Source organism: Dioszegia hungarica (genome assembly GCF_025882075.1).
Source record: "Dioszegia hungarica strain PDD-24b-2 chromosome Unknown MKK02contig_8, whole genome shotgun sequence".
NCBI lineage: Eukaryota > Fungi > Basidiomycota > Tremellomycetes > Tremellales > Bulleribasidiaceae > Dioszegia > Dioszegia hungarica.
In genome coordinates, this window is record NW_026515770.1 from 5,349,574 (window position 1) to 5,371,731 (window position 22,158).

Genomic DNA, 22,158 nt, shown 5'->3' on the forward strand with positions numbered 1-22,158 from the left:
ATCCCATTCCCAGATATACTACTCAAAGACCGACCTCGCTCGCAGTGCCAGCGCGTTCATCACCAGCATCATGACCGTCAAACTCCCCATCCGCTCCGCTGCCCTGCTCGCCTTTGTCTTGACGTCCGCCTCAAAGTTGTTCATCCCGCTTGCGACATTGATGGCCACGACGCCGGGTTTGAGTGCCGAGGTGGGGATTTTGAATGCGCGAGATGGGACGGCAGAGACCACGACGTCGGACATGGAGTAGATGGTGTTGGTGTCGAGGATGGTGTTGGAGATACACGGTCCGAGGGATGGGTTGTGGCTCTCCCAAACCTGTGTCGAGGTGATGTCGATGGAGAAGACGAGGGCTCCCTCGTTGACGAACATGCTGGCGAGGGGAAGACCGACGGTGTCAGATCTGGACGTCAGCTCGACCATGCGCGATTGAGCTTGAGAGACTCACCTGTTGACAACAGTCACGACCTTCCCAGCCAGCCTAGATCCAGCTGGAGCAGAGACGTTGTACAGCCCCTGAAGCTGAAGAGCGCGGACAACGGCGAGCGGTGTGCAGGGGTAAATCGGTGCGTCTGCGAGGGATGCAGAATTGGTATTTTCGGTGAGAAGGGGAGGGGCAATGCGAGTCGCCTCGGACCAGTACGAGGGGTGGAAGCCTTCGACATCGATACGAGGGGATATCCAGGATCGAATCTCCTTGTCCTAGCTCGTCAGCGACTGCCTACCCCAAGGAGCGGAATGCTTACCTGCTCCACGCCAAAGCAAGGGGTGTAGAAGATCAACCCATCCACCTCCATATCCTCGTTCAGCCGCTTGATCTCCGCCTGAAGCACCGCCATGTCCCGCTGTGACCGCATGTCCCGTACTTCATAGTCCACCTGAAGCTTCCCGCAGTTCACACCCGTCATCTTGGAGTACATCGCGCATCCCTCATCCTCGGACATGAGGAGACCGACGATGCGTAGGTTCCTGCCCCTACTGGCGACCGACGCAAGCAGGGGTTTGAGGTGGTCGATGACGAGGTCACGCGTCGCGTTGATGGGGAAGGGCCGGCCTTCAATGGCTAGGTCGGGTGCGGAGGCGGCGGGGATGGGGATAGGCTGTACCGGGTACCCGCAGAGGTGACAGCTTGTGTCGTGGGACTGGCGAAGAGGGAGCTCCAGACCGGAGAGGGAGTGTTTCCTTGGCTGCCCCGTTGAAGAAACGAGGGTAATCGAAGATGAACCGGACCGGTCCGAAAACAGGCTGTCGGTGCAGCTGCCTCGCCGGCTCTCTGGGAAGAACTCCCCAGAGGCACTCGACTTGCTGGAAGGAACGTCGAGTGTGGAAGAGGGGTAATAAAAGGTAGACATGGTAGAACAAGAAGGTTTTGAAGAAACGAAAGAGCAGGACGAAAAGAAATGAAGGATTGCGCAAGAACCAGGAAGGGATCATCTAATGTCATGCTTTATACCAAGCAGATCTGATTTGGTTGCCGACATCAAGCAAGTGTAGATCAGTACTCATAAGTCAGTCCTATCAATGTGAGCCGGGCAAATGAATTGGGGGTCGTGATCATGCTGAAACATCATGGCAAGCCTCGCTCTCAATTTTGCCGATTTTGCAGGTAAGCGCGGCTGGTCAGTGCCTCTATGTTTTTTCATGGCGTGCGCGAAGGAGTTTTGCCCTTGCTCGACAGAACAGCGTGCCTTGAGCGATAAGAATTGTTTATAAGGGTAGGGTCGACGGTTGGTCTACGGCAAACTCGACGATGAATCGCTCGAGCCTGATGCGTATTTCAACAGGCATAAACGCCGTAAAACGCCGTGTTTTGCTGGGGGTTTAGGCTAGGGGCGCACCCTGTGGGGGGATCATACAAAGAAACAGAAAAGAAACGCTCAGCAGTCTCGCTTGCTGCTGGCTTGTAAACCCCTTATGAACTCAGTTCACTCAATCATTTCCCCTATCACACCTGCATCTTTCAAACGAGCCTCAACAATATGGCATTCTCCAGCGTACGCACAGCTCGTGCGACCGTGTCTCTAGCGCGCTCTTTCAGCTCTTCGGCGAGCAGCTCTGCGGAAGCGCCCGCAGCATCCGCCTCGAAACGTCCTGTCACTCGTCGACAACCCCTTCGGGAGTTTAACATGAGCGGACTGGACGAGTTCCAGTTTGACGATGCTACATCACTGGGGTTCATGCGTCTGGAGAAGATCCGGGAGGCGCAGGAAATCATACGGCGAGTCGAAGTCGATCGGCCAAGCTTGCAAGGTGCGCTGAAGTCGTACTGTATCTAATACTCACATCCTGACGGTACAGCTCAACGTAAACCCTTCACACCTCCCTCTGCCCCTATTCGGATATCTCAAACCATCGACCTCTCAAATCCACAATCACTCGTACATCGCAAGCGCGTACTTCTCGCTCCGGTAGCGAAGCTACCATTATCTGGACCGGAGGCGATCCACCGCTTCAAATTGCTTGCTGGTCCACGATGGACAATAGGCAGGCCAGGGCGGATGGAGGTGACTGAAGAGGACGGCGAGGGGAAGGAGGGATGGATCAAGATCAGCGAGGAGAAGTTTCCGGATGGACTCATGAACCGGAAGTCGGCGGGAGATATGCTGGAGCGGCTATTGGCAGCTGCAAATGTGGGTTGCAACACTCTCCCTCTACACTTGCCTACAAGTGGGCAGCCCAAGAGAGCATCCTGTCTTTAGGTTGAATATTGTGAACATTGCTGATAATCCAGGACGCAAACTCCCCATTGCCAGCCGACACCCCCTTGGACCCTCGCCCACTCCTCGCTCGCCAGCGCAAGCGGGCTGATCGCAGCGCCCTCCGTCAAGCTCAGCGATCTGGAAGCGGCAGGGTGGAGTCTGTGGGCAACGTTCCTGGATTTCCCAAGGAATGGCTGCAGGGGGATCGGAAAGTGGTAAAGGATGAGGCCAAGCAATAGGAAGGGGGAAGAGGACCGTTCATGCTGCCTGACCCTATATGCACGGGTATGAAAATGGCGATTGCTCTGGACTCTCTGCGTCGTGCAGGGGGAGCCAGGCAACTTGCAAATCGCTCAGCTCATCTTCACCCGCTCGCTCCGCTTCCTACGGTCCCACGCTGGAAGCTTGAAGCTTCAGATCCCCTCTGCTCGAACGCACGGACATGCCGTCCTGTTCGGCTCTGCGTGCCGAAGAGCGGGATGCGAGGTTAGGGAACGATAGACTTACTCTCCACCGTCGCCGATCTACACGGTATGGCCGCTCTAAGCGAGCTCTATCGCAAGCTCCGAGCCGCCGGTCCAGCACCAAGCCCAAGGTCCGGCCACGTAATCAACTCCTCATTGGACCGCTGCCGCTCCGCACAGTATTTATAGTCGAGTCGGCAAATTTTCCAGTCGCCCCTCTCTGTGGGGTCTCCTTGGTTATCCTGTATCTGACGTCTGGGGACCATGTGCGGGTCGTGTGCTTGCAGAAAAGTGCTTCTGACTCATACCACTGACCGATTCTTATCAGCTCATCAAATACCCGCCTTTGGCAGCGACACTTGAAACACTTGTCCGCCTACAGCACCACTCATATTCGGTTAACATGTCTGGCTACGAAGATCCAGAAAAGAAGGAGACGGATGGGGGTTCGCTCGCAGGGACAGTGACTGGTCCACTGTATAGCGATCCCGAAGCAGGAGGTAAGGGGGAGAAGGCGGGCGAGGGGCTGATCATCATTGATGGAGAGGGTGAGTCCACCTGCTGCCACCGAGTGTGAGCGTCATTGACCAGCAGTGAACAAGGGCGAGGGAGCAGTCAAGCGGACACTAGAGCAGGTAAGTCATGGCGATTTCTGGGCTGATTAACGTAGCGCCACATGGCAATGATCGCCCTCGGTGGTGCGATAGGGACAGGTGAGCAGACTTTATGCTGCAGAGAGCTCTGCTGATGGCCAGGTCTGTTTGTCGGATCAGGATCGGCTCTTGCTACTGGAGGACCGGTCGGTGTCTGGCTGGGTTACATCTTCATGGGGTCCATGGTGTACTCGAGTGAGTCTCAACGAGGGGCGCTACTGGATGGTACTGACGGACAGTGATGGTTGCGCTCGGAGAGATGGCTTCGCTGTTCCCTGTTGCTGGTGGTTTCACCCACTATGCTGCTCGATTCGTTGACCCGGCTCTTGGCTTTGCAACTGGTGAGTAGCCCTCCATCGTTCTCGGAAGGACACCGCTGATTCGTAGGTGTCAACTACTGGTATTCATATGCTATCGTGAGTGCAGCCCCGGACCGAGACCAAAGCAGCACAGCTAATTGACAGACCATCCCAGTCGAAATCGTCGCGGCCCAGATCGTCATCTCCTATTGGGACAAGACGACCCATGCGGCCGTATGGATGACGGTCTGCTTCGTTCTCATCCTGGCCATCAATTTCCTCGGAGCGCGGGCATACGGAGAAGCCGAATTCTGGTTCTCCTCCATCAAGGTCGTCACCATCGTCGGTCTCATCATTCTCGGTATTATCCTTATGGCTGGCGGCGGACCGAACCACGACCCTATCGGATTCCGATACTGGATTGACCCGGGACCTTTCAACCAGCTCTCGCTTGGTGGAGATGGGGCGTATGTTCCCGGTGCTTGGGGCAGGTTCCTCGCTTTCTGGGCGTGTCTCGTTCAGGCTGCTTTCTGTAAGTAGTGCCATATGTTGAGGCGATCTCAGCTTATGTCTAGCTTTCATCGGTACCGAGATCATCGCGACCACGCTTGGAGAGGCCAAGAACCCCCGCAAGACCGTCCCCAAGGCCATCAAGCGGGTCTTCTGGCGTATCCTCGTGTTTTACATCGGCGGTATCTTCATCATCTCCGTGCTGGTCAACTATGATAACCCCATGCTCCTCAACGGATCTGGAGACGCCAGCGCCTCGCCATTCGTCATCGCTATCAACAACGCCGGTATCGCCGCTCTTCCTTCCATCATCAACGCGGTTATTTTGACCGCCGCATGGAGCGCTGGAAACTCGGACCTGTACGCCGCTAGCCGGACCCTCTACTCTTTGGCCCTCGAACACCAGATGCCCGCTGTTCTCAGGCGGTGCACAAAGCGCGGACTGCCAATCTGGTGTGTCGTCATTACCGGCGCTTTCGGACTTCTGTCGTACATGAACACTGGTGGCGATACCGCTGTTACCGCTTTCAACTGGCTGTACAACGTCAGCTCCATCACAGGGCTTGTGACCTGGTGGTGAGTAATCCGTCTTTCTGCTGAGTGTCTCAGCTGACCATTTTAGGGGAATCTTGCTCTCGTACATCCGATTCTACCACGGATTGAAGGTCCAGGGTATCAGCCGAGAGGGGTTCCCCTACAAGGCGCCATTCCAGCCCTACTTCTCATACTACGGAGTGAGTGTAGCGGTCTGAAGTCTTCATGGTTGGCGCTGACTTTCCAGTTCATCTGCTTCACCGTCATTATTCTGGCGAGTTGCATTCAGCAAGAGAAACGGAAGATTCGCTGACGTTACAGTTGAACGGCTTTGAGGTATTCCTCGAGGGAAACTGGGACACCAGCACTTTTATCGCTGCCTACATCAGTGAGTCAAACGGCTCAATTGTCAAATTACAGAGCTGATTCAACAGCGATCCCCATATTTGCTGGCTGCTGGATCGGATGGAAGTTGACCAAGAAGACCAAGTGGGTCAAGCTGGCCGAGATGGACTTTATCACTGGTCGGCGAGAGCTGGACGAGATGGAGGAGCGGGACGCCGAGACTTACAAGGCGGATACCAAATTCCAGAAGGTAATGGGTATCTTGTTTTAGAGATTTGGAGATAGATGCATGTTGTGACTGATCCTATTGAGCAGCGCCCTTCATCCACTTATCAATCTGCTCCTGCGGTACTCCATCTAGCCGATGTATCAGGTAGTCCACCTATCTCATCAGCTCAACCCAGAGTACCAGGACAAGGACTCACCTCGACATCCTTGGTCAGCGGAATTACATGGTCCTTGTACAGCCTGACCACCTCATCCACATCGATCTTCCTCGCTGCTTCATCCTCCGCCTCGACGACACGTCCGTCCGCATCCATCTCCCCGCCATACACCCGCGCCTTGTTGCCGAGGCGAATAAGCAGCTTGGCTTCTACCGCCGGTTTGGTGATCAGTCCGGCGAGGGCTTCCGAGTTGGGCGGGTTGGACAGTATGTGAGGGATAAAGTCGTGAGGGGCGGATTGAAACTTGGACTCGGACACGAACATGCCTGTATTTTAGCGCCATCGTGCCTCCGCCAAGCAGAAAGACGTACCGTAGTGTATACGTCTGCTTAGCGCCTGCAACACCTCCACGTCCCTGGTAGCCGCTGACCCGTAGTTCCCATCATCCTCCAGCCGCCCCTTGCCAGGCTTGGTGATGGCAGGAGCAATCTTCTTGACGTAGAAATCCAAGATCCGTGGGTTGACATTGGTAGATGGGTGGTCGTAGGATTCTTTATGCAGAATCGAGGGGTAAGTCTGCGGGACAATGATAGGCTGCGGGAGCTGCTCTATTGGTGTGAAGGGATGCTCATCAGGACTAGGCTGTCAGCTGAGTCGAGCTCAAAGAAGAAGTCAGTACCTGGTGTATCTTCGCGCTTTGGCTGTCGAGTCAGCGGAGTTTCATTGGACAGCGGGAGACTAACCATGGAACGACTCTATCTCCTGCAAGAACCATTCTAGCCAGCTCCCATTGAAGTTTGTCTCCTTCTCAAAGGCTCCGGGGCGATAGATGATGGGGTTGTGCGAGAATTGGGCACGCTCAATGAGGACTGCGGGATTGTCAACAATGGCGCAGATGGGCGCGCTGCGGGAGGAACTGACGAAAGATGATAGTGTCCTCAAGACGGATGAGCTGCTCCCTGATCCTGTCGAGTGACAGGAGCTCCGAGACGGGCGCTCCACTGGTAAAGTTCATGATGCAGGCTATATGTACAGAATGAAAGATAAGAGCACCATTGACGACAGCTTGCCGCGCCGTTCCCGCTATTGCCGCATGCCGCATGGATGTCGGCCGAAATCCGTCAGATCTTATCATCAAGCTACTCTATATTTGCCAGAGCCTAATCGTGCAGGGTCACGTATATCGTGTCTACTTCCTGTCCACCGGCGGCCCCATGATATTCGCCACCATATCCTTGTTCCACCTTCCCGGGCTATTATTCACCTTGTCCCTCCGCATCGCCGCCACTTTTTCATTCTCCTTGTCCCCCTCGCGCTCCACCTCCAGCTTCTCCCTCCCCTCCCTGAGCGCCTCCTTCTCCCGCTCCTTTTCTTTAGACCTCGCGAGCATCGTCTTGCTTGCAATGGAAAGGGAGCGACCAAACGTTCCCAGCTTGGATTTGACGACCGGGGGCGACCTTTCTGGAGGGGAGGCGGGTAGGGCCGAGCTGGGCAGTGTGGGTGAGGGGAAGCTGGGCCGATCAAAGTTGATGGGTACGGGAGGAGGTCGGTAGACGGGTGCGGCGGCCCTCGGACTCCCGCCGCCACCGGGCGACCCAGGCGCGCTGCTAACCGCGCGTGTCATCGCGCGCCGAGCGGGCGAGCTTTCGGCCATTGGAAAGTGGGACCGTTCGGGGGAGGAAGGGGAAGCGGAAAAGTCCAGGTCAAGTTTGTTGAAGCTCTCGTCCAGGGGCGAAGCCAGTTCCGGGGCGCGAGCCGCTTCCGCGCCAGGCGGTAAGCTTAGCTCAAGCCTCGCCGGTGTACTGGGGCTGCGCCAGGGTTGTGACGACCGATGATCGTTGTCAACCGCCGAGATGACGTCCCACCACCCTGCGCTGCCAGTGCTTGAGCGGTCGCCCGACACGGCTCCAGGGCTAAGATACTGGTTGTCATAGGGTCCGGAATTGGTAGATAGAGGGGGAAGGATGGGTTTGGGGTTCGCCACGGATGATGGAGTAGGCGCCATCTCCTCTTCCGAGTCCGAGTTGAGATCGATTGCTTGGGCCGGCGGATCAAACGTGGATTGCCGCGACGGCATGCTCGCCGAGCGATTGTGCGATAGCCTCCGTTCCAGGCTCTGTGGAGCTGGTAGGCGGTCCGTATCGAGCGCGTCTTTTTGGAGGTTGCCGGACGCGGCGGATGACAGGGCGCGGCGGTGCATGGATGGCTGCCTTTCTACCGGCGGCGGCTTGAGCATGGCCTGAGCGGTGACGGGATTGGCAATCAAGCCTTTGATCTGAGCGAACACAGCTTCGTATGATCCGTCCGGGAACTGACATCAGCTCCAATCATACGTTGACCCACCCTTTTCTGGATCAGGTCCACTTGCTCCGTCAAGTATTCCGCCTTTTTCGCATCATCCGCTTCGCTCTCAGCCACCAGCTCCCTCTCGCTATCTAGCAGCTCCTCCAGTACCTCGTACGCCGCCGTGTCGTCGAGGCGCGGGTTGACGTACAGCTTGGCCGTGGTGTTTGCCACGCTTGGCTCGCGGTATGGGATAGAATCCTCATCCGGCGGAGCGGGAACGAGGTCGAGATACGGCTCGATGATGGAGATTGGGAGGGAGGATTTGGGCAGATTGTGGGACCTCCGCAGGACGAGGAAGATGGGTATGAGCTCGCCAGCGTGCGGTGATGCACCGCCCTTGCCGAGGCATGTCGCCGACTCGATCTCGCTCAGATCCTTGCTGAGCGCTTCCCTCCCCTTGATCGCCCATTTGCACTTGAGCATGTACTCGCGCTTTTCGCGCGTGATGAACTCGCATACTAGCTCAAAGACAAAGTTGGCGATCGGATTGGGATCCGCTAGTGGCCGCCTTGATGATGTACCGAGGGGGAGAGGTGTGTAGGGTGTGGAGGGGCTTCCGCTGGAAGGGCCTGTCGAAAAGTATGACTTGTCGCCTGCGGGTGAGGCGATACCGACGGACGGCTGAATGCCAGCATCAACGTCCCTTATAAAGCTGGTGATGAGCTTGATGCAGCCAGACTTGGACGGAGCGGGGAGGGCGATCCTGTAGGTCGGCCGTTCCGGTAGGGTCGTCCGCGCTCTGGCCGAGCGGAAAGCGGGTCGAAGTGCTGCTCGGCGTACCGTCTAGCGTCAACAGAGTTTGATCCGAACGTACCATATCTTCCAGCTGTTCCAATTCCTGACCCACTCCATACCGCCCCTCGCCCTCGACCCTCTTCCGGATATGCTGCGTGATGACCCGCTCCGCGTCTGGTGTATGAAGCTTCAACAGCTGGAACCCAAGCTCTACCGAGGTAAAGTACGACAGCGACATTCTCAGCGACAGGATAAGCGCCAGTCCCGTCTGCCGATTCGTACTGAGCTGCATGGCGTCGATACCAGGCAGCTTCAGCCCGTCCTCAATTTCCGCCAGCTTCCGGGCGACATCCTCAAACCCCTCCCTGCCTAGCGTCCCCTTTCCGCCCCGTCCAGGCTTTTTATCGCGAAGCTTTGCCTCTCGAGAGAGAACATACTCGAGGATGACCTCGCGCGAGTGCTCGACGCTCGGCGGAGGCTGCGAAAGGAGGTGGTGGAGGATAGTGACGGGCGATGCTGATCGAGAGAGGGGGAACGGGCCCATTGGCGGTGTGAGGTCGGAGGGAGGGGGGACATTGGCGATATATCGAGCGCGGGAGAATGCGACGCCGCAGTGCGGAGGTGTCTACAATCAGCCAGATCTAGCTTGCAACTCACTCTATCTTCTAGCTCGGCAAGACCGACGGAAACCTCAAACAAGGTATCGCCTTTACTCCGCCGCGTAATGATCCATTCCTCCAGCGCTTCCGAGGCCGACTCGACAGTGTTGGCCGGGGAGGCCACATATTGGATCAGGTGAGGCGGTATCGAGACGCTGCCTGGCATGGTGATATCTAAAAGAAAGGGCGGAAAGGCGGAAAGAGTTATACAAAATCCGTTCCCTCAGTCGTGATGTCGTGCGATGGTCGTGATAGACGTGAAGATGATATGCTGACGACGCTGCGGTCAAGCTGTGCAGGAGCCGCGCCCCTCTGCCCTTTGTCTGCAGCGGGATAGATGTGGTGGAAGGGGGAAACAGAGATAACGACGCGCCTTTGCCATCTTTCCCGCAGTCAATTAGGGACTCAAGCATACCTCTCGTAAACCCTATTCTAAGTGACTTGCAGGCGCGGTTGATTTATATTCTACCTCCCACCTCCCTACATGTCCACCATGTCACAGCAACCTCGGCCAACTCGCATACCCCGCTCAACTTCCACAGCGACTCTCTCGCGAGCTCCATCCTCGGCTACACTCATCCCGTCAGCGCGACTCGCCGTCAATCAACCTTTGAGAGCCACCGGGTCCAGCATCCCCTTACCCAAGAGCCGCATCGCCGCTGTCAAAAGCACGGCGACTCTGCGGCAGCCCTCTTCCCATTTATCACTTCGTCCCCCTCGTACCGTACGACAAGCCCTTGAGGGTAAAGTCGAACCATCAAAACCGATACCTACGATCAGGCGGATCTCGTCCACCAATTTTAAGGAGAACTTCTTCGCTCCCCCACCCCCAATTCAACCTGCTAAGACCGTCCCCGCCCCTGCTCGCGGCGAGAAGGGGACCCTACTTGTCCGGAAGCGAAGCCAGCTGCTCCCCCAGCGGGCTACAGCTCCCCGACGCAGCCTGCTGAACGTCGCCCCCGATAGCAAGCGGGACGCGAAACCCTCCTTTGGGGCCAAACAACTTTCGTTGCGCGTTGTAACCCAAAGACCAGAGACGCGGCTCGTACAGGTGCCTCCCGCCCCGTCTCCTCTCACAAACGAAGGTGAGCTGAGCCATCTCACATCGAAATCAGCTGATTCCTCCAGCGCCAACTCCCTCTCCGCTCCCACCCACCCCCTCTCCCCTCCCATCAACCTCCTTCTCCGCGTCCTCCCTTCGCAAATCACATCGTACCTCCCTTCACTCTTCCCTCCGACCCGGTCCACTCCCCTTCCACCTGGGCGCCAGTCCCTGGAACGGACCTCGAACCAGTATCGACCAAATCAAAGATACCGAATACAGCTTCACCGAGGATGACTCGGTCGGTAACTTAGCTATTCCTGGCATACCCGCCTTCGCGACACCCGGCAAGGCGTCAGTGTCCGAGGTGTTCAGGGAAAAGGAGCGTGAGATTGAGCGGCTCAAGACGGAGCTGAGCGAGGAGCGAGAAGCCGCGAGCAGGATGGAAAGGGAGGTGACGGAGAGGGAATTGGCGGGAAAGCTGGGACATGAGGTAGAGAAGGCAAAGGCGGAGCGGATGATAGCGGAGATGCGTCGAATGAGATTGGCGGACAGGTTTTTGGCGGTAGAGCGGGCGGCGGCAGAGGCGTTGGAGGAGATAGCGGCCAAGCGGGAAGTTATACGTCAGCTTCGAGCGATGTTGTAGGTGGTATCTGATATGTAGCTCGATCTTTCATAGTGGTACGTAAAGACATCTTCAGATCAGCTTTATTCATGGATAAAGCTCGCTACGATACTCACCTTTATGCAGGCGGGGCGACCCGGACTCCTCAAAGACATGTCCCCATCCTACACCCGTTTCGGCCCTGCTCCACACGCCACACACATCGGCTCCTTCCCGCTCCTATGCCACCGCACGACATCCTTACACCCCGAGTTCTTCCTCAACAGATTCTGCCCCGACTGCTGCAACTGTTGCACGATCTCCTCCTGTTCCGCCTTTCTCAGGATTCTATTACCCGCCGGCCGATCCGGTCTGCACAGCATGACTGGCCTGCTCCTTGCAGTCGAGCAATAGACATCGATAGAGGTCGGTCCCGCCTTTCCCATCTCTGGAAAGTGATTCCGCATAGAGACCGCGTCATCGAAACAGGCGGCCATGCAGTCGGTGATACGGTTCCAGTCGTCGTCGTCATGGGACTCCTCCGGATCCAACACCCAACGTACCGGTACGCCCATCGTGACCGGCAAGTCGGTGACGAGAGGTGTGAAATGGGTGGTCCGCGCGCAGATGGTAGTGGAATTGGGTTTGGATAGCTTGGCGATACAGTATGGACCGGAAGTCTCCCTGCTGCAGAAATGTGTGAGGTTACCAGACTCGACGAACGTGTTCCAGTGGCCTTCAGCGACCGATGTGGGGGGCGTCGTCCGGCTGCAGTGTCTGGGCATGGGGATGTGAGCAGGGTAGAAGCCCTCTCCCCATTTCCCGTGGAAATCGATCCAGAGGAGCCCATCGGATCCGTAGATGCCGCAGGAGGCGATGGTCCGGAGCGCCGGGAGGATCGTGGACATCCCCATATTGGACAGCGGTTCGAGGAGCTCGATCAGGAGCGCGAGCTCGTCGGCGCATTCCACAAACTTCTGCGCTTCCCTGTCCTTCGCATTTACGCCGCACCTTTTCCACAGGATACCTCCCTCCCGCCACAGCTGCGCATAGGTGGGCTCCTCGCCCTTGGGGGACAGCTCGACATGGAGTGTTTTGGTGTGTAGCAGCAGGCGTCTGCGGGCGGGCTTGAAGGCGTCCGCCAGGAGGTCTACGAGATTGTCACAGACGATGTGAGTGTAGAGGAGGGGTTCGCAGATCGCCCGGAACATCTATCTGTCAGCCCAAGAATATGATCTCGCAAGCACATCAGGGGTAACGAACCGAGCAGGTTTGGGCGCACGCGGCCAAGTGCGGCTGGCGTAGTGCGGAGCGGGGTGGACGAGACACTGGGAGTGGTGTGGGTTGACGGAGATGGAAGAGGATCTGTTCCCAGATTTCGGTTGGGATGTCGGAGGGGTTCATCTTGTTGCGAGAGAGCGGTTTGGGCGTGGTTGTTATTGGCGGTTTGGCGATTGGCGCGAATTTCCATCTCAGAACCGAGAGTAGAGGGCGCCACCAGATATATACGATGTTGTAAAGCCATAAGGATCCCCATCCGACGATGACGGTGCCCAGGATGGCTCCCGCTGTGTAGAGGAGAGATGGCATCGCAACCGGGATACTGAAGTGAAGCAAGAAGTGAAGAAGTGAAGCTCGCCGGCGAGCCTGAGCGAGTGGACCGCCGGAACCGCTTCCGGCGGAACGATTCTTACACAAACGCGCAGCTGCAGTCTTGCTCGACCACCTTGGGGGCCAGTCAGACCAGCACAATATCATTATACAACCTAGTTCAACAGCGCTTGGACTATATGATTGACCCTCAACTGCCTCAGATCGGTATACGTCTGTCCACACCCCACAAACAGGATAGGCTGTCCCGTGACATAGGTCATCGACAGTGCCGCGCCCACCTTGTCGTCCTGTCCGTCAGCTTCGGTCTTGAAGCTGGCCAAACGAGACTTACGATGGTATCAAACTTGGTCAAGATAATTCCATCTATACCCCGCTTCCTCTGGCCGCCGCCTGTACCGGCGCCAGAAAAGTCTTTCAGGGCGCGGTCAAACTTGGTAAGTTGGTCGACGGCCTCATTTCCGACCAGAGCTTCGCCGACAAAGATGATCTTGTCCGGGTTGTTTACGGTCACGAGCTGAGGATCAGCTGGGTTACGCCAGAGTGATACGGTCAACACACCTTGGCCAAAGCCCGCATGAGCGGCTCATTATCCTGCATCCGCCCAGCTGTATCAATCAGGACGACATCAAACTTGTTCTCCTTGGCTACCATCAGCTTCGCCCATACACTGACTCACCATAAGTTATAGCATCCTTGGCAATGCCTGCCGCGTCCTTCCCATACCCCCTCTCGTACAATTCGACCTTCTTCTCCCCTACGCCCAGCTCATCCTGCAGTGCGCCCAGATTCCGCACATGCACCCGCAGCTGCTCCACCGCGCCTGACCGGAACGTGTCGCATGCGGCGATGAGGACGCGCAGGCCATTCTGGAGGAGCCAGAAGCAGACCTTGGACAGGTTCGTGGACTTGCCGACGCCATTGACGCCGACAAAGGTGAGCGTGTAGGGGTCGGGCAGCGCATTGTCGTATGACACAGTGGAAGCGGAGCGTTTACGCTGAATGTCGAGGAGGAGATCGGTAGATGTCTTAGGTGTGAGGACACGGGTGAGCGCGGAAGAAAGGGAGGATTGGACTTCGCTCTTGACACCTGGAAGTCAGCACTGCACCGGATCCTCGGCTGAGACTCACTCGACAACCCGCCGAGCTTCTTCCCGACCAGAGCCGCACCGACCGAATCGCACATCTTCTCCGAGATATCCTTTGCGACATTCTTGTCCATCAGATGCTTCTCCATCTCCGCCAATACCGGCTGTAGATCCTGCTTCGACAAGACCTTGCTTCCCGTCAACCTCGAGAAGATGCCACTCCAGCTACTTCCCGCTACCTCCTCCTTATCCTCCTTATCGTCAATCGTCAACCTGCTCGTCCCCCTCGCCAAAATCTCCTCCTCTGACGGTAGATCCTCCGCCGCCGCACGCTTCCCTCCACGGAAGTCCCAGTCCGCCACCTCGTACTGCCCATCTTTACTCCTCTGACCCATCGCATCCCTCGACACCAGCGCCTCGACGTCAATAGGCGTTCCCTGCCCATTCGGCGTTTCCGGCGCAGGCGTCGAGTAATCCAAAGCCGCCATGTCGCCCGCGGAGACTTGCGAGTCGCCCCACTTGCGCATAAGCTTGGCGGCGGCCCCGGTCTTGCGGGAGGGGGAGGGGGAGGGCGTCTGCCCCGTCCCCTTCCCGCCCTTGCCGCGACCGCCTTTCATCTTGGACTTGAGAGCTTCGACATTTTTGGCAATCTCTTCGGCGGTGACCGAGTCGGTGGGAGTATCTGGGACGCCGGGGGTAGAAGCGCCAGATGCGGCGGAGAGCTGCGCTTGGCGGTGCAGCGATATAGGCGTTTGAGCTGGTCTCCGAGCCTGCTCGTCAGCTGCGGTCAAGGTGTAGCTCACTTGGTCTCCCTCGCAATTCCGCAGACAACGGTCAAAGATCTGCGCCCATCTCTCATCGTCCATACGCTGCTGTAGCACCCTAAGAGCCGATCCCGCGGCTTCCGTCAAGACACCCGAAGTAGCCGAGAGCGTATCCACCAGAGTCTGGATGTACTGCTGGAATAGCGATAGGAAGAGCTGCTTCGTTCGTGTCAGGAGGGCGGGGATATATGTGAGCGGTAGGAGAGCTGGGAAGACGACCTGCGGGTCAGCTGTGGCACGTATAAAGCAGGGCGAAGCTCTGAGCTCACTACAAAGACAAGCCCTAGCCCATTCTCCATAGTCCACCGGACATTATAGCCGTCCCGCTCAAAGCTCGCGTCTTCACCTCGTACTTTTCCTTCTATGAAGACTTCCCGCACCAGAGCGTTCACGGGCGAAGCGGGCGTCTGTGCCAAAGAAGCGAACGCGGGCGTGAACGACCGAGACCATAGGATGAGGCCGCCTAGATGTTAGCTCGGTCCTCGAGCTTGCGTGAGTGCAGCAGCTCACTCTGGTGGGATATTGAAACGTGATCGAGCATATTGACAGGTGTCTATCTGGTTATGAACCTGGAGATATGGCTATGCTTATATGGATAGGTAGTATAGATGCTCGATGTATGCAGGGTAGATGGATGGTCGTGTGGAGGCTGGCGGCTGCGAGCCGGATCTGGCCAAGGTTAAGGTTGTGAGGAATGTTAATGCCACGTCATGCATTGTTGACAGGCGACGCGCCGAGGGACTTCACACCTTGATCTTCTGTCGTCTATACCTTTATACCTCTTCATCACTAGCATAATGCCCCCTCGCAAGAACAAGCAGAAGGCTGTACAAATCGCTCCGCCATTAATCATACCCGGTAGCTCGACTTACCCTGGTAAGAAGGATGGGAAGGGGCTAGAAGCGCCTCAATGGGAGGCATGTCGCCGCATGGTCGAGGGCGTGTATAACACCACTGAGGATGGGTACGTATTTTCAGCTTTTACCCAGCTGATGATTGCTACCTGAGGCTAAGCTGATCAATAGTATTCGGATAGCGGAGATCTTTTGCGACTTGCCCGATAGGACAGACTTTTCGGATTACTACGAGACGATCCCGGAGCCGGAGTGCCTGAACAACGTCGCGGTGAGCTATGAGGATAACTGTGGTGTCGCCCATTCCGCAGCTGACATAGTAGCAAATGCTCTCTGATCAGGCGTTCCCGACGCCCGACAAGTTCTTTGCGCAGCTACTGCTGATCTTTCTCAATGCAAAGCACTGTAAGCTGTCTCGCCGGCTTGATTGGGCATGGCTGATGGACAGACAACGAGGACGGGTCTCAACTGTACGAAGACGCAACCGACTTTGAGGTCAGCTACTTGCGTCACAACCGATGCGCAGAGCTGACCTGGCAGGAACAAATCTGGGCAGAATGGCGCAAATCCGCCGCAGAGGGCATATTCAAGGGCGAGCCGCACCTGCCCAAAACCGAGACTCGGAAAGGCAAGAAGGGCGGACTCGAGCCTCCCAAGGCAGAAGGGCGGAACTCAGCTACTCCCGCTGCGGCCTCTCCACTTCCCGAGCCGCCCAAACCTGTCTCCGCGCAGCCCGTCGCATCCTCGTCCCGCCCAACACGATCAGCGCCGGTCGTCCTTCCCCAGCCACAATCACCAAATCACCCTCTTCCCCGAGGCCTGAGCGCGGCGGATCGTCAGGTCGTCGCTGCGCTCGATGCGAAGCTACCGCGGTGGTCTGGGCCAGTGGCTGTCCTGCCCGGTCCGAAGGAGGTCGGTGGGGTAAGGGGAAGTGGGTGGTGGGGCGAGGATCAGCCTGAGTTCGAGGCGTCTCCTGCGGGACAGGGAAGTCGGTCATCCAGAATACGGAACGTGATCAACGCTGTTACCGGCTACAGAGATAAAGAGTGAGTCCACATAGGAAAAGAACTGATAGTAGTAATCTTTGCCTTGCGGAGACGTTAGACCGTGTCCCACCACTCATCGACCTCCCTTACCTGTCGTACTCTGGCAGCGTATCGCTTGCGGCCATTCGGCACAAGTCGGATCGGGGCGAATACCGATCGCTCGCAGAAGCGGATGTCGAGGTGACGCGACTATTCGAGCGGGCTCGCCGGTGGTACCTCGAAGGAACGACCGAGTACGGCCACACCCTCATCCTCCAGCGGCTCTACAACGCGCTCACTTCCTCTCAACCATCCGTCTCCCCCCTCCCTATCCCCGCCCCCTCATCTACCAACTTCTCGACCATCATCGCTGGTCCCGGCCGCGCTCGCCCCACAACAGATACCGAAAGCACCCTCGCGATCACCCACCAAAAAGTACCCAATAAGGACCGGATCGGGACCCCCGAAGTCCGGCACAAGGGCGTCTCGTATCGTCTCGGCGACTATGTCCACCTTATTCATCCGGACGACGCGACCCGCCCGATCGTAGGACAAGTGTTTAGGACATTTGTGCCAACCAAGGGAAGCACGAGTCATCACGTGACGGTGTGCTGGTATTTCCGTCCAGAGCAGACGGTGCATACGGCGGATCGACAGTTTATGGACCGCGAGTTGCTCAAGACGGGTCATCTGTGTGATCATCCGGTAGATGATCTGATTGAGAAGGTGTCGGTACAGTTTTTGTCGAAATATGTGCGGGGGAGGTCAAGGGCGGGAGAGTACTTTCCGGGATGGCCCTTGTGTGAGTTGTGGGGTGCTCTTTGCAGACGTCAGCTGACTGGGTAGATGTATGCCAATCACGCTTCAACGATAGATACTGGCAAACGATACGGATCAAGAACTGGGCAAGCTGCATACCCGAGGTGAGCTCAAAGGCACTCACAACCTGGCCCAGCTGACAATGTAGGAACTGCGTCAATCGGAATTCATGTCTCTCGTCAACTTTGAACGCCCCATCGAACCCCTCCTCTTCCCCTCGCCTCTACTCCCGTCAAGCGGGACCGGCATCACAGGTCCAGGCTTCATCGCCGAGCCCCGCGGACAAATCACGGAAGAGGAAGACGAGGATAAGGTAGCCCCCCCTCCCCCGGCCAAGTCAGCACCGGCGCAGCGTAGTACCCAGCCCGCCACGGCGATGCCTGCGACCGCTTCGGGCTCGGCGATAGCGACGCATCGGCCCCAGACGGCAACGTCGGGCGGATCTACCAAGACGTTTGGAGCGATGTACGGGGGTCAGCAGGCGATGGATATGATTGCGTACAAGGAGTATTTGCCGGTGGAGACGGGTGAGTGCAGCGCGAGCTTGTACACGAGGCTCTGCAGCTGACGGCGTAGCTCGCCTGTTTGACCGCGACGCGCGCCAAGCAGTGATGTGGTTTTCCGGCCCACCACTTCCATCAACTCAGGAATCACAGCGGCCGACCCATTCGCTAGCGTATCTCGCGCATCTGACGAAACGAAAACGAGCTCTGGCCGATGATGGACCAGAGCAGCCGGCTCCGCAGGCGCATCGAAGCTAGTGTCCGGAGCTACAATGCATCTAATGCCCGACCAGCGGTCTATTTTATATACAACCTATCCTCTATATCTAGACATCTACTTCAACTCGTACACCGGCCCCTTTGGCGCGGCAATCATCGCTCTAGTCGTATTGTCCCTACACCGCTTCAAGAACTTGAAGAGCGGCGATCCACCCGTCCCCCTCATCTCCTCGACACTGACCGCCTGTACCACCTCCACCTCCACCTCCTCACCCTCTTCCGCCGTGCCCAACAACACCCTGATCCGGTCACTAGGCTGCCTCCTCGCCTGCTGTACGATAAACACACTGACGATCCGCATATGTTTCTCGCGGAACCGCTTGAGCGCATCCAGCGCCAAATCATACGCCGCCGCGAGTTTGGGGTGCGTCTTGGCATAGTGCGTGATGACCGGCCGAAGGGGGGTAGGGTGGTCCGCCAGATGACCGAGGAATGAGCGGTGCGCGAGCGGCATATACTCAAGCATGCGCTGCAGGAACGACGCCTCATTTTGGACTTCGTCGGCCGAGGGGGAGTGATCGACCGTAAGGAAGATATCGATCGCGTGGATCAGACTGCTCTGACCCGCACTCGGCCCAGAGAACAGTTTTCCCCTCTTGACGCCCTCTGCCCGGTCCGCCGTATTCTCCGCCGCAGCGACAGCCGCCACCCCTTCGTCCGGTACACCCATAAACGCCCACCCTAGACTTCCCGGCCCATCGTCCCCGCCCTTGAACCACGGCCGGATGAGATGGTAGAACTCCTCTGGATCGATATGCTGGATCATCGAGAGAGTGATATCCCCGACGCGATCAATCTGCTTGGCCAGTTTCCGGAGGTACACCGCCAGCCGCCGCAACGCCAGATCATCGCCCACAAACAGCTCATCCAGTGACTGACGCATGATCCGCAGTGCCTCCGCACCTGCAATCTCGCACTGCGCTGAGATCACATAGAATTGCTCCTCCGATCGCGTGTTTGTAAAGGTGACCAGGGCGCGTTCGGGCGGGTTCACGATAGAGACGGAGGCGTCAGGGCGGGAGGGGAGAAAGTTGTAGAGGACGGTGTCGGAGTAGGTGAGGATAGGGGGGAGGCCGAGTTTGGGTGCGATTTGGAGGATTGGGATGGCGATGGAGGCGGGAATGGCGAGTGGTCTGGGAGCGTCCGAGGGGGAGGTGTGGGCGTAAAAGTGGAGGAGGAAGGATAGGACCAGGTGCGCTCTCCGCATGAGGCCCATGGAGGTTTGCAAAGCCTCGGTGTCGACGACCGCCATCACCTCAATACCCGCACGCCAGAGCACCTCCTTTGGTCTCCCACCCCCTAATCTCAGTCCATCACCTACTGCAGTTCCCCGCGCAGCATCCAGCGCTTCCTCCCATATTTCCCATGGCTGCGGGAGGCGCTCAACATTCTTCGATCCCGGAAGGAATCCCGTGCGGACATCAACCTCGAAATCGGCCGAGGCGAGCGAGGCGGTATTGGGCGCGAGACCGCCTGATTGCGCCGAGGAGGTGGAGGGGGAGGTGCTGGGCCCAGCGTAGGATGGGGGTAGGGAGAGGAAATGGCCCGATGGGAGCGAGAAGGGCGGGTAGGGTGGGGCGACGGAAGTCATAGTGGCGAGGATGGCTGGATTGATCAGCTTCGATCTTGATGACTACCGTGGCGAGGCAGAATCGACGTGCGGATTTCGTGGGCAGACTTGCCGTATCACAGATCGGAAGACGCAGGAATGAGCGTAGGGGTGTGCCCTGTTAGATATGAATGTGGATTGAACAGAGAACGATGTATAGAATGTAATGGACTTTTTGCCCCATTTCTGTTGATGCACGATGCGGCCGAAAGCTTAATCGGTAATTACGGCATCCGGCCAGCCAGATTACGTCAGCCACTCGGACCAGTCGAGATTTCGAACGATATCCCAGCAACGTTGTTCGACTCAGCGATACATATACCTATAACCTATAGCTTTAAGCAGACGTACAAAACTCTGCAGAGATGTCTCAAACACCTTCCGCTTGGTCTCCATCCTCCTGGAGAGAAAAGCCTATCGCCCAGGTCAGTCTAGTCCAGACACCCCTGCCGTCCCGAGCTGAAGCCCAGGATGTCACCTATGGCGACAAGGCCCATCTCGACAGAGTACTGAGCAAGCTGCGCCGCCTGCCTCCTTTGGTGTCTCCTACAGAGGTATGGTACCTCCACTGGCCGAGCTGATGGAAGATTGACCGCCTGAGGAGCCAACTCGCCGATGTCGCTGCTGGGAAGGCGTTCTTGTTGCAGGGTGGAGACTGCGCCGAGCTGTTTGACGATTGTTCATCGGTGAGCTGTTTCGAATGCTGAGACGGGCTCCATAAGCTGACTTCCAGGGCCCCTTAGAGCACAAGCTATCATTGTCAGTCCCCATGCATAACACAGCTAACATCAGAGTCCTCCTCATGTCCCTGATCATCATCCACGGCTCGCGTCTCCCCGTCGTCCGGATCATGCGCATAGCGGGACAGTACGCCAAGCCCCGGAGCAAGCCGACCGAGATGGTCGATATGCCCGGTCCGAACGGCGTCGAAAAGAAGGAGATTCTCAGCTTCAGAGGGGACAATGTCAACGGGTACGACCCGACCGACCGCCAGCCTGACCCGGATCGCCTCTTGGGCGCCTACTTCCACTCGACCGCTACTCTCAACTATATCCGGACATTGCTCTTATCGGGCTTTGCGGATCTGCATAAGCCGCTCGACTGGTCTTTCTCCCATGTCCGCTCGCCGGAGATCCAGCAGGCGTTCGGGGCGGTCATTGATTCCCTCAAAGACAGTCTGGACTTTATGCGCGTCGCGACGGGCGGAGCAGGCGGGAATGAGAGGGGAGGGATGGAGACTGTTGATATCTACACCAGGTATGTTGCGTTGCGGATGAGCTGACGATAGTCACGAAGCGTTGTTGCTGGAGTACGAAGAGGCTCTTACTCGGCGTCAGGGACCTTCCGTGACCCGCTCAGGACAATCGACGCCTTCCGCTTCGCCAATCCGCTCGAGGCCTGATCCCAACCTCCAAGCGCACGGGGACAAGTACTACAATGTCTCTTCGCACTTTGTCTGGATCGGTGATCGTACAAGGCAGCTGGACGGGGCGCACGTCGAGTACTTTAGGGGGATCGCAAACCCTATGTGAGTCGTAGTACGAGATGGAGCTGATGATAGTGGAATCAAGGTCGGACCAACTATGGAGCCGGCGGAGCTGGTCCGGGTGCTGGATGGTGAGTAAGACCCAAAGCTTAGCTGATGGCAGTGGTCAATCCCGATCGTATAGCTGGCAAGGTGACTATCATCGGCAGGTACGGCGCGGGCAAGGTGGATCAGTACCTCCCCGCCCACATTGACGCTGTCAAGGCGACAGACCACGTCGTCGTCTGGCAATGTGATGCTATGGTGAGTTGCCACTTCCTTCAAACGGAATATGCTGACATCGTAGCACGGAAAGTAGGTCTATACGCTCTTCCTCTTAGCTGACAACAGCACCAAATCCTCCATCACCGACCCGAGCCTCAAGACGCGCCATTTCGCAGACATCATCCAAGAAATCGTCCGCTCGATAGAGATCCACCGAGAAAAGGGAACCATTCTCGGCGGTGTCCACCTCGAGCTGACCGGTGAGGTGAATGAGGACGGCTTCTCCGTGACAGAGTGTATTGGCGGGTCGATGGAGCTGGAAGATAAGGACCTGTCTTTCAATTATCGGACACATTGCGACCCTCGGCTCAATTACGAGCAATCACTAGGTGAGCATGGGCGATGGCTGGGCTGATGGTAGATGTTGCTTTCTTATTGGCGGATCATCTCAAGTCGAGGAGGCGGGGCGAGACGCCCAAGGACATTCTGCTGTCGGGTCTGAGGGGGCGAAAGTAGTAGT

The 22,158-nt window shown here is 57.2% G+C and overlaps 11 protein-coding genes across 11 annotated transcripts; 5 read left to right on the top strand and 6 right to left on the bottom strand.

Annotated features, from left to right (window-relative positions):
• Positions 1–18: 18 nt before the first annotated feature.
• MKK02DRAFT_25493 (uncharacterized protein) lies at positions 19–1,352 on the bottom strand (the record flags this gene model as incomplete). The annotated part of the gene is made up of 3 exons (XM_053087050.1): positions 19–403; positions 449–702; positions 747–1,352. The coding sequence occupies 3 exons, from the start codon at positions 1,350–1,352 to the stop codon at positions 19–21; spliced, it is 1,245 nt and encodes a 414-aa protein (XP_052946886.1).
• A 627-nt stretch (positions 1,353–1,979) lies between these two features.
• Positions 1,980–2,938, top strand: MKK02DRAFT_34150 (mitochondrial ribosomal subunit protein-domain-containing protein; the record flags this gene model as incomplete). Its single annotated transcript, XM_053088857.1, has 3 exons — positions 1,980–2,250; positions 2,299–2,630; positions 2,732–2,938. 3 exons carry the CDS (start codon positions 1,980–1,982, stop codon positions 2,936–2,938), a joined length of 810 nt encoding a protein of 269 aa, XP_052946887.1.
• A 628-nt stretch (positions 2,939–3,566) lies between these two features.
• MKK02DRAFT_45822 (putative amino acid transporter) lies at positions 3,567–5,775 on the top strand (the record flags this gene model as incomplete). The annotated part of the gene is made up of 12 exons (XM_053093630.1): positions 3,567–3,711; positions 3,758–3,798; positions 3,834–3,876; positions 3,919–4,011; positions 4,056–4,157; positions 4,204–4,232; positions 4,281–4,647; positions 4,691–5,201; positions 5,248–5,359; positions 5,407–5,421; positions 5,481–5,547; positions 5,594–5,775. The coding sequence occupies 12 exons, from the start codon at positions 3,567–3,569 to the stop codon at positions 5,773–5,775; spliced, it is 1,707 nt and encodes a 568-aa protein (XP_052946888.1).
• Positions 5,776–5,808: 33 nt separating this feature from the next.
• Positions 5,809–6,905, bottom strand: MKK02DRAFT_26350 (chorismate mutase; the record flags this gene model as incomplete). The annotated part of the gene is made up of 6 exons (XM_053087177.1): positions 5,809–5,886; positions 5,930–6,216; positions 6,262–6,527; positions 6,570–6,591; positions 6,634–6,759; positions 6,812–6,905. The coding sequence occupies 6 exons, from the start codon at positions 6,903–6,905 to the stop codon at positions 5,809–5,811; spliced, it is 873 nt and encodes a 290-aa protein (XP_052946889.1).
• A 174-nt stretch (positions 6,906–7,079) lies between these two features.
• Positions 7,080–9,796, bottom strand: MKK02DRAFT_45824 (uncharacterized protein; the record flags this gene model as incomplete). Its single annotated transcript, XM_053093631.1, has 4 exons — positions 7,080–8,201; positions 8,234–9,019; positions 9,051–9,596; positions 9,629–9,796. The coding sequence occupies 4 exons, from the start codon at positions 9,794–9,796 to the stop codon at positions 7,080–7,082; spliced, it is 2,622 nt and encodes an 873-aa protein (XP_052946890.1).
• Positions 9,797–10,123: 327 nt separating this feature from the next.
• On the top strand, positions 10,124–11,318 carry MKK02DRAFT_34153 (uncharacterized protein; the record flags this gene model as incomplete). Its single annotated transcript, XM_053088858.1, has 2 exons — positions 10,124–10,715; positions 10,759–11,318. 2 exons carry the CDS (start codon positions 10,124–10,126, stop codon positions 11,316–11,318), a joined length of 1,152 nt encoding a protein of 383 aa, XP_052946891.1.
• Positions 11,319–11,461: 143 nt separating this feature from the next.
• Positions 11,462–12,866, bottom strand: MKK02DRAFT_45826 (uncharacterized protein; the record flags this gene model as incomplete). Its single annotated transcript, XM_053093632.1, has 2 exons — positions 11,462–12,487; positions 12,540–12,866. 2 exons carry the CDS (start codon positions 12,864–12,866, stop codon positions 11,462–11,464), a joined length of 1,353 nt encoding a protein of 450 aa, XP_052946892.1.
• Positions 12,867–13,042: 176 nt separating this feature from the next.
• Positions 13,043–15,340, bottom strand: MKK02DRAFT_45827 (putative signal recognition particle binding protein; the record flags this gene model as incomplete). The annotated part of the gene is made up of 8 exons (XM_053093633.1): positions 13,043–13,177; positions 13,222–13,404; positions 13,449–13,534; positions 13,567–13,977; positions 14,019–14,745; positions 14,779–15,018; positions 15,069–15,262; positions 15,310–15,340. The coding sequence occupies 8 exons, from the start codon at positions 15,338–15,340 to the stop codon at positions 13,043–13,045; spliced, it is 2,007 nt and encodes a 668-aa protein (XP_052946893.1).
• Positions 15,341–15,596: 256 nt separating this feature from the next.
• MKK02DRAFT_34155 (uncharacterized protein) lies at positions 15,597–18,258 on the top strand (the record flags this gene model as incomplete). The annotated part of the gene is made up of 9 exons (XM_053088859.1): positions 15,597–15,763; positions 15,825–15,924; positions 15,977–16,058; positions 16,102–16,148; positions 16,194–16,699; positions 16,732–17,480; positions 17,525–17,601; positions 17,646–18,024; positions 18,074–18,258. The coding sequence occupies 9 exons, from the start codon at positions 15,597–15,599 to the stop codon at positions 18,256–18,258; spliced, it is 2,292 nt and encodes a 763-aa protein (XP_052946894.1).
• Positions 18,259–18,334: 76 nt separating this feature from the next.
• On the bottom strand, positions 18,335–19,870 carry MKK02DRAFT_45829 (Indoleamine 2,3-dioxygenase; the record flags this gene model as incomplete). The annotated part of the gene is made up of 1 exon (XM_053093634.1): positions 18,335–19,870. The coding sequence occupies one exon, from the start codon at positions 19,868–19,870 to the stop codon at positions 18,335–18,337; it is 1,536 nt and encodes a 511-aa protein (XP_052946895.1).
• Positions 19,871–20,253: 383 nt separating this feature from the next.
• MKK02DRAFT_45830 (putative family II 2-keto-3-deoxy-D-arabino-heptulosonate aldolase) lies at positions 20,254–22,154 on the top strand (the record flags this gene model as incomplete). Its single annotated transcript, XM_053093635.1, has 11 exons — positions 20,254–20,313; positions 20,359–20,442; positions 20,476–20,574; positions 20,622–20,647; positions 20,681–21,145; positions 21,177–21,416; positions 21,450–21,505; positions 21,538–21,677; positions 21,721–21,728; positions 21,765–22,027; positions 22,060–22,154. 11 exons carry the CDS (start codon positions 20,254–20,256, stop codon positions 22,152–22,154), a joined length of 1,536 nt encoding a protein of 511 aa, XP_052946896.1.
• Positions 22,155–22,158: the final 4 nt, after the last annotated feature.